General features: G+C 42.3%; 1 protein-coding gene across 2 annotated transcripts in view; it reads left to right on the plus strand.

Annotated features, from left to right (window-relative positions):
- Positions 1-3942, plus strand: part of C1QTNF7 (C1q and TNF related 7) — a 76845-nt gene extending 72903 nt beyond the window's left edge. For both annotated transcript variants that reach the window (XM_049630333.1, XM_049630332.1), the window contains one exon: positions 577-3942. In XM_049630333.1, coding sequence (XP_049486290.1) covers positions 577-1208 — 632 coding nt within the window. In that variant the 3' untranslated portion in view covers positions 1209-3942. The remainder of the gene's footprint in view (positions 1-576) is intronic.
- The last annotated feature ends 6322 nt before the right edge of the window (positions 3943-10264 follow it).

Below are 10264 nucleotides of genomic sequence, written 5' to 3' on the forward strand. Positions count from 1 at the left end.
TAGCTCAGTCTCCCCATCTGCAATGGAAGTAATAATTCCTAACTCATAAAGTTGTTGCAAGTCCTAAAGAAGCCAATGCCTGTCAATAGAATGCTGTCCCTGGTACATAGTAAATGTTGAATAAATATGAGCTCATCTAATTTTGATTAATTATTTTATTATTAAAACTAATAGAAGTAGGGTGGGACATGAGACTAAATAACCTCTAAGGATTCATCTGGCTCTGTCTGCTCCCATGACCCCACTCTGGAAAATATCATTACGCTCAATTGAATTTCTCCTGTGGTGACAAATACTGTATGTGACTGATTTAGTTGCAGATGATCCATCACCAAAATAGCACTTAAATGATTTTTCATATACTCAGGAAAATTCACCTGAAATTCTGATGAAAATCTTCTATTTGTATTTTAATGCATCAGTGATGGTTTTTAAGAGATGCATCAGTATTTAGTAGCGTCCCATTGAAAGTTGGCTGGAGAGACGAATTTAGGGTGTGCTGGCACTGTGTGGACATGCTGTTTGGGACTGTATATCTAGAGGAACTATTAAATAAACTGTAAACTCTTTTTAAAGGTTTGAGAGGTAAGACTGGACCACTGGGCCTTGCTGGAGAGAAGGGGGACCAAGGAGAGACTGGGAAGAAAGGACCCATTGGACCAGAGGGAGAAAAAGGAGAAGTAGGTCCAGCTGGGCCTCCTGGAGCAAAGGGGGACAGAGGAGAGCAAGGGGATCCAGGGTTGCCTGGAGTTTGCAGATGTGGAAGCATCGTGCTCAAATCCGCCTTTTCTGTTGGCATCACAACCAGCTACCCAGAAGAAAGGCTACCGATTATATTTAACAAGGTCCTCTTCAATGAGGGAGAGCACTACAATCCTGCAACAGGCAAGTTCATCTGTGCCTTCCCAGGGATCTATTACTTTTCTTATGATATCACATTGGCGAATAAGCATCTGGCAATCGGGCTGGTGCACAACGGGCAGTACCGGATAAAGACCTTTGACGCCAACACTGGGAACCATGATGTGGCTTCGGGGTCCACGGTCATCTATCTGCAGCCAGAAGATGAAGTCTGGCTGGAGATCTTCTTCACCGACCAGAACGGCCTCTTCTCAGACCCGGGTTGGGCAGACAGCTTGTTCTCCGGATTTCTCCTGTACGTTGACACAGATTATCTAGATTCCATATCAGAAGACGACGAGCTGTGATCAGGACTGCCATCCAGAATGTTCCAAGATTTTTGTGGCAGACACTTTGACTTAATCTGGGGCCTTGGAAGGTGGAGGAAGCAGCAATGAGATCCAAAGAGACTCCCACTCAGATTCCAAAGCATTTACAGAAAATTCTAGCAGAATCTATTAAAACAAGATGAACCACCAAATGGTTGAAACCACACCAAGATGAATTATATGAAACAATAACCCCAGATAAGAATCCTCCTGAAAGCAATGTTCATAAATATTTAAGCAAATTAAAGACAATGTTAACAAATTTTCTGTTAAACTCCCTGAGTGATAAAATCAGCTGGCAATGATATTGTCTCATTAAATCTTCATAAAATTACACTTTTGCTTGTTATTTAAGAGAATCATCACACCCCAGAGTCTTTAACAGTTCTCAAAAGTCAAAAACTAAAGGTAAGAGATACTAAGTGATTGATTGCAAGTAAGCAAAAGTGATAACTTTCCTTTTTTTGTTGTTATGCGTTCCTTCGTGCTCGTATCTGTATTCACTCAACAGCTCTTAAATACGCCTGTGTGAGCCAGACACTGAGGTGCTAGGTCAGATCTGATCATGAGTTTGGACAAAAGCTGTGCCTTCATACGGCTGGTGTGTGAGGAACATGCTGTCACAATTCAGGGAGATGAGCACCTGACCAACAGACTGACTCCAAGCTGGACATACATGGGAGCCGCTCTTCCTGGGAACGGGGGCCAGAGAAGGTTTCACACGTGGAAAAACACTAACCATGCTAAGTTGTGTGTGTTTAAGGAAGTGGGAGGGATACAAAGGAAACAAGGAATTCTGCAGCTGCATTTACCCCATCCCATCCTCGAAACACCACTGGTATTCGCAATCAGAAAAGGGTGGAAAGCCCAGAGATAAAGGGGACCTGGGAAGGGTAATGGAAATGAAGAGAAACAAGTTACTGAGATCAGCCAAGAGGTCATTCTCCTAAATTTGTTTAGCTTGATGGTTTCCAAGACAATTATTATTCCTCTTAGCTTGCACACGAATGAGGACATTACCTTACATTGGTGGGAAGCATTATTTCTCATGGATTTCCGAGGTATTGAATCCAAATAAAAGTGAAGCGTATGTGCACTGATTTATAGTGAAATGGTGGCAGTGAACAGGAGGAGGAGGGAAAGAGACCAGACGTCTGAGAAGATAACTGTCGCTTCCAAGCCTCATGGTCCCTGCAGTCCCGCTGTCCCTGGGGGACATGATTCCACATGATTTTTCATGATTTCTACTGACAGTGATAGGATTCCCTTACTCTCTTTTTGGTGGCTTCTTTTTTTAATGTTTATTTATTTATTTTTGAGAGAGAGCAAGGGGGGAGGGGCAGAGAGAGAGGGAGAGAGAGAATCCCAAGCAGACTCTGTTGCTATCAGCACAGAGTCTGACATGGGATTCAAACCCACAAACCATGAGATCTTGACCTGAGCCAAAATCAAGAGCCAACGCTTAACTGACTGAGTCACCCAGGCTTTTTGGTGGCTTCTAATTTTTCTTCCATGCTTTCTCTCTTTGCTCACTCACTTAGTAAACGTTTGTAATGCCTCCTATGTGTGAGTCACCGAACTGGGTTCTGTGAAGGTAGAGGAAAACCAAGGTAAATATGTCACAGCCCCCTGCCACTACATGTCTAAGGATACAAGAAAGGAAATGACATGTGTACACATACACAAAATACCAAGAATTCTAGAAACGAACGGGCTAAAATATGCTAAGTTCTAAACTGGACATAGAGACCAATGGTCTGGAAGAAAAACTGAGGGGGGCAGGTGTAAAATTGAGCGGTGAGAGAGGAGGCTTGGGGAAAATCTCCTCCACCCTCTGGTCCTTCAGTGGTAGGTGGGACTTGGAATAGCCAAAGTGGGGACAGCGGTGACAATGGGGACAAAGCATGAAAGTGAGAACAGAGACCCAGAAGAGCCTCAAATGCCAATGTGATGATTGGGGACTTCATTTATGAGGAACCCTGGAGCTCCTGTGTGCCCCAGAGCCGGGCGCTGCCCTTATCAGCAAGGACATTTGCCACGATCAAGCAGCTGTAAACAAGGAAATGCTCGTTTCTGTCATCTCCAGACCTATCTCCCATCATCCTCTTCCGCCTGCCTTGCTCTGCCCACTTGTTGGTCTCCATCTGAGTCAGGACACAGGTCTGGAAGGCTAAGGGCAATGAAAGTATACAAAGAAGAGAAAGCAAAGGTCGTTTGAGATAGTCACCTGCCTCTAGATAACAGCTTAACCTGGAAGGCCAGGCTACAGAGGGTAAACACAGCCAAGAGCAGAAGCTGATCTGGGGATCATGAAACTATGGGCCCTTTGAAGACAGTGGGATGTGCTAGAAAAACTGGCGATGGACGAGTTATTGCAGACAGTCGTGAGCTACAAGGTTGTTGTGTAATTGAGAACTTTTTCTGATCGTGATCCATTAATGCATTCATTTTTTTTCTGGACGTTGTTTACTTATCTTTTAAATGTTTCTTTCATTACAAAGCCTATTTTGAGTAGCTTTCTTAAACGCATGTTTCTTCAGCTGGTTCTAGGCCCAGAGATGAACTTTATTTTGAAATATCTGGTGGGATGGTGATGGGGATCAGAGAGCTTAAGTAGGAAGCAAAAGGGTATTTTGGTTTTAAAAGGAAAAACTCCTTAAGCAAACATGGCTGTCTTTTATTCCGTTCAAAAAAATCCAACCAAATAATAAAAAAAAAAAACGACAGATACAACATATCCACATTTGTGGGTATTTGTGTAAAGAAAATAGAAGACAGATTTTGGTTTAAAAACTTCTGATTTTTTAGATTCCAATCATTCTTCGTAAGGGCTGACTTGTGATGAATTTGTGTTAAGAGAGATTTATTGACTATATAACATCTTGTTTCAGAAGGATTTAGAGTCACTTGCAAAGATGGATACAACACAGAAAGAATGCATTAGTCAGAATCAGGTGAGAGGAAAGGAGCAAAACAAAAAAAAAAAAACAAACAAACGAAAACAGCAACAACAAGTGAGACCTACACAAACGTGCGTAGTGAGCTTGAGTGTGCCTGTGTAACACGCTTTCGGGACACGTGTGTTTCTTTGTACCTGTGCCTGCTAAAGGGCATTCCCAGGTCACTTATCATTGTGAATGATGTTGTTTGTGGTGAAAAACGAAAGATTCTATAAACTCTAAATATACTTCTTCCCTGCCACTCTGTGAAAAAAAAGATCATGGACATAAAAATATTTCAGAAACTGACTAACGTGTTGTTTGATACCTTCTTCCCTCTTGCCTTCTGTACCTCCATTTCCAGCCAGTGACATCCATACCCACCCTGTCACCAGTGTCACACCTAAGGACATTCCAGATGTCATTCTTCCCCTCCCCACTGAATTTTTTCATTATGAAATTCTTGATGGTTCTCTTACATGTACATTTCTGAATCCTTGCATCTTTCCATCCCCAAACCCAAGGTTTCCTTCATATGCTATCATGACTTCCCTAGACTAGTAAAAAAAAACTTCCTAACTGACCCTTTGCCTCCAGCCACAACCCTTCAATCCATTCTCCACAAATACAAATATGGTCACGTCAATCCACAGCTTACAGACCAACAATGGCCCTCCAATCCCCGCAGTATGAAAGGGGCCGTGAACTTTTGGAGGCTTTGCTATCTGGTACACATTCCGTACCACTTTTCTGACATTCATACATAATTTCCTTCTGAAGGACCATCCTTTACATGCTAAGTCTTTGAGCTTCTAAATGGAATTGACTCCTGCACCATGTTAAATCACTGGTCAGATCAATCAGAGCATAGCATTCCACTCACCAAAATAATTGGCCCTGGTGACTCAATCAGAGACTATGAGACTTTACTGGGACTTCTTTCCTGTTGGACTTGAGTCTGTGAGCCTCTATGAGCCATCTTACCATTACAGAGTATAATACCATTTGAGACAGAATCACCCACAGATGAAGTCGAGTTGGAGATAAAAGGAGTCACCATTGAAATACTAGGCATGCCTATAGCCCATCTTCCTTTGGACTTTTCAGTTATGGTAGCCATTAAATGCCATTTTTACCAAGCACTTTTGAGGTGGGTACTTAATCACTTGCAAAAAGTATCTTACCTAATATTAATACAAACACCCTTTAGCAAGGCACATTAGACCCTTTGGGATTCAGCCTCTGCTTGCTTTTATGGTCACATCGCCAAATGTCACCACATGCAACCTATAATCCAAGCAAATACAAGATACCTGCCGTTCTAGGACACCTTGTTCTTATGTGCCTCAGGGCCTTTACACACACTGTTTCATTTGCTCATAATGCCATTGCTGTCCTTGTCTGCCTGCTTAGCTCACCTTTCAAGACTCAGCTAGAAAAGTTGCTTCCTTTTCTCTAGTATGCCTCTTCCCCTATGCCCAAGGGGAATCATCGTGGACCTCACACATCTTCCTTATGATCTGGGAACTAGTGCAGAGTTACGATAGCCACAGTGAACGTTTAGCACTATTCAAATGCTTTACATATATCAGCTCACTTGCTCCTCACAGCAGTTATTCTCTCATTTTACATATGAGGAAACTGAGAGGCAGAAAAGATAAGAAATGTGTTAAGTAAATAGCGTCACAGTAGACCCAGGCAGTGGAGCACCAGAATCCACTCTTAATCACCATGCTGGGTCCTTCTCCTATTACACACTCATTCCGCAATCATGCCATCATTGCACTGCCCATATTTTTCTACATTTGGCTATCTCTCCTATTCATCTTTATACTCAAGGACGGCACACAATGCTGGCCTTAATATGTACTTGATTAAAAAAATGTGATGGACTGATCAGTGCCAAGTTCTTTTTAGCCTCAATTTCTACATAGATCATTGCACTGGGGGAGGAGTGACCCGTTCCTCCCCACTCTCTCATTGATGCTTGTAAACATCACCTTCCTCCTATTTCAGCTGGAAGCTAAGCCCATCATAGTCAAGACTGGCTCCCCCATGATCAAAATATGCAGTGTGGCTAGAGCAGACAGCTCTGCAAACTCTAGGGAGACAAAGCTATTCTAACTTCCCTTGTTCTGCACAAGGAGCAAAGATGGACCCGGGGACAGGTGCCGAGTCAGTGGGTCTGGTTTAGTTCTCCCAAGGAGAACTCAGGCAATCTTTTACAACACCATGTTCATTGTTATGCTTACAAAAGTCAGGCAGCCTGAACTCCTCTCGGTTTTCCTCACAAGACAGTCCTCATAGTAAGCGCGCACACACACACACACACACATACACACACACACACACACACACACACAGATTAATCCTCACAGAAGCCAGGAACAAGCAAGCAAGACTACACTTTGCACACACCTCATGTGCCCCTCAATACAGTTTGTACTCAAGCCTGAGACATGCCAGATACATTGGGTAACTGACGAGTCCTTTGGAGAAAAACATTTAGCCCACACACAATTTTCAATGAGGAGTGTTTCAGTGCTATACCAGGGTTTCCAGAGATACACTGATAGTTCCTTCTCCTTTCGTTCTACAACAGGATTTCTAGCCTTAGCAATAGTGACATCTAGAACCAGATCATTCTTTGTTCCACAGGTCTTTCTTGTGCATAGTAGGGCACGTAGCAGCATCCTCGGCCTCTACCCAGTAGGTGCCAATAGCACGCCCTCCAGTCACGGCAACCAATGGTTTCTACAGACACTACCAGATGCTCCCTAAGTGGCAAAACTGTCCCCAGCTGCGAACCACTTCTGTACAATCTGGTCACGGTGACAGATTCTCCTCGGTCCCCACAATCCACCTGTTTGCCAACAGCCATTTTCCAGTTGATCCTTTCTTTTTACAGACACAAAACCACATGGCCAGTTGTCAAGTAAGATATTTTGTTTTCCTTTCCAAGGGATCTACCAGTTGAAGACTACCCTGTCCTCAAAGGCACACAAAAAGCAGCAAGAAACTATGCCCTCATCCCAGTTCCATCTTGCTGTGACCAGAATATTTCTTTTGTGTTTTGTCTAAGATACAAAAATCACAAAGTCTCCAATTTCCGGGAATGTATCCCAAGAAAATAATTAATAATGAGTGCAAGGGTCTAATTACAGAGAAAGCCTTACAGCAAAGTTTATAACACAGAAAACCGGGAAATAGCCTAAGTGATAATAGAATATTAATACATCGATCCAACAGAATATATAGAGTGCAATTAAAAGTGATGAGAATGGAATTTCATCAGCACCAGATTCATGAAATATAAACAGAACGAAGAGATTACTGACAGGTATTTCAGTGCTTATCCTACTTTTAAAATGTTTTTGTATATATGCATAGAAAAACTGGATAAAAATAAGTAATTAATGGGGATTTTTTAATTTCTATCTTTTGATCTTTATTTTTCCCTTTTATAATAAACATTTTACTTATTTTACATAAAACATTTTAAAACTACTTTTTTCATTAATTTATTTTGAGAAATAGAGAGTGAGTGGGGGAGGGGGCAGAGAGAGAGAGAGAGAGAGAGAGAGAGAATCCCAAGCAGGCTTCACGCTGTCATTGCAGAGCCCAACATGGGGCTCAGTCTCACGAACCGTGAGGTCATGACCCAAGCCAAAACCAAGAGCTGGATGTTTAACTGACTGAGCCACCCAGGCGCCCTACATTTTTATGTAATTTCCAAGATAGGGTAGTTGCACACTATTATGCTCCCAAAGGATTGCAGAGAAAAGTCTAAGGAGAGAGAGAAAAATAAATAAATAACCCTAAAACTGTAGGTGAAGTGTGAAACAAATTCACCCTTTAAGTTTTCTGGTTGCATACCTGGATGTCTATTCCAGAGGATTCTTTAAAGCAGGAATAAAACTAAATAATCCTAGTTTATATATTTTTTTAAATGATCCCACCCTAACTTGAACAGGGAAGGAAATGAGTCTTGAATTGACATCATTTTATTGAGTTTTTATTAGTCCGGAACTGTAAACCCAATGGATTAGCCACAGCATGAAGTCATTCCGAATCAATGCGTCTGTCGGATGGCAAAGGCATTTATGAGCAGCAAGATGAAGAAGACCAAGCCCATGGCTTCACTCCGGTGCCATCATGGAGATGGCAGAACGTATTGACATTTTTATCGCCTTGCCCGATCTAGTCAAAATTCCAAGAAATGATCTCAAAGCACTGGAAGTAGAAAAAATCATAAACTCTACGGGGTTGCATGGATGCCCTTACATTACAAAAGTGCTATTTTTTACAAGATTGTTTGTGAGATGCTTCCTTGGCTAAAATAAGCAACAGGAAGAAGCAGTCTCTGTAATCTATCCCTACCACAGCTTCAGATAACATTCCTGGCACTGCACCGCATCCCTGTTGTTACTGAAATGACTCCAGAACAATGAAAGGGAGTTGCAAGGATTTTCTACAGAAAACACCCAGGTCTCACTATATTCACGACGAAAAATCAAAGCACAGTTGCCTGAGGTGTTCCAGGTGGTCAGCCTATTGGCAAAAAATAATTAGATAGTTGATAGGTGAGATGGTCAGGATCCAGAATACATATTCATCGCTATACCAAGATACATAAACACACATACACACACGAGCGCACAAAGTCCTTACCCACTTGACTCCCCCTAGGCATAAGATTAAATTTAAGATGTCCAATCAAATTTGAATTTCAGGTAACCCAGCAAATCATTATAGAGTGTAAAGATGTCCCCAATATTTAACTGGGTGCCTTGTATTTTTATTTGCTAAGTCTGGCAACTCTATTCCCCTAGAATTCACCTGCAAAGGCATAATGTGAATCCAAATGACCTTCAGAAGAGCTCTGTACATAGTTTTTGATAATAAGAAGAAGCAGCTTTTCTTATGAGGAGGGATTCTCAGCTTCTCAAAAGGGTCTCAAAACTAAATGTGACTGAATCAGAAAGACACAAGAAGGGCTAGCCGGAAAGTCAGAAGATGTAAGTTCTAGCCCTAGCAATAATGGTAAGCAGCCTTGTGTGACTTCTACCTAAATCCAGTAAGTGTATTTCCACATTAGATCCACGGTGTACAATATGTGGCTGCCTTTCTTTCTCTGAACTCATGCAGACATTGCTAATCGATCTCAGCATTCCTTCCCACTGTGCACATGGGCAGCCTCAGGACCCTCCTCAACCAAATCTTCCAGCAGCCATCATTCATCATCCACTGACTAGAGTCTACCCTTGAGGTGAAATTGCTCATCTTTCTGAACTAAGTGAGCCTTAGGTTTCCCTTCCGGCTCTAATGAAAGTTGAGAATTCTCTGCAATTCCAATTCAACGCTAAAAAGCAAGACCCTACCTAGTTTCACGCCCTCAATTAAAAGCAAAACATGACAATTGTTGTTTTTGAAGTAGAATTCTTTCAAGTTCAGAGTGGGAGTAATGGACACAGGAGTCCTGCTTTGATTGGACCTTATGGGAGCTGGATGGCTCCAAGGGTCCTTCAGAAGCTCAGTGGAGGACATGGCAGGTCCTGACTCCCACCTTCAGTAATGCCTTTGACGCCTCTTCACGTTTTCATATCTTTCTGCACACCACGGGCTTTTCATACTGCTCACTGGCTTCCTCTCCCTCTATATATCTTTTCTACCTCGTGAGTTCTGCCTTCTCACAATTCCAACCTCTCCTAGCCTCTTGTAGTACCATGCTAGTTCATGACATTTTTTTTTTTTGTTTCAGCTCCAATAGCTCAATCTGCCTGATTCTCTCTTATTTGCCCCAGACTGCAGGTCTCAAGGCTTAGCTGGTTCCTGTCTGCCAAGGGGCCAGTCTAGACATTGGCTGCTAGCTCAGTCAGCACCCATCGTTCCTGTCAGCTAGGACTGTAAATACCTGTTATAAAACATGGTTGCCTGGGTGAAAGTTCATCAGCAGGGGATGTTGGGGGGTCAGGGGGTTTGTTCCATTATTTTTTTTCCAAAAGGCGGTGATGGGTACCAAGATGTCTAGTTCATAATTTTACAGGGTCTTTTCAAGGACCAAATATGATACTGTATGTGAAAAGTGACTGTTTT

The sequence above is a fragment of the Panthera uncia genome, chromosome B1, assembly GCF_023721935.1.
Source record: "Panthera uncia isolate 11264 chromosome B1, Puncia_PCG_1.0, whole genome shotgun sequence".
Classification (NCBI taxonomy): Eukaryota; Metazoa; Chordata; class Mammalia; order Carnivora; family Felidae; genus Panthera; species Panthera uncia.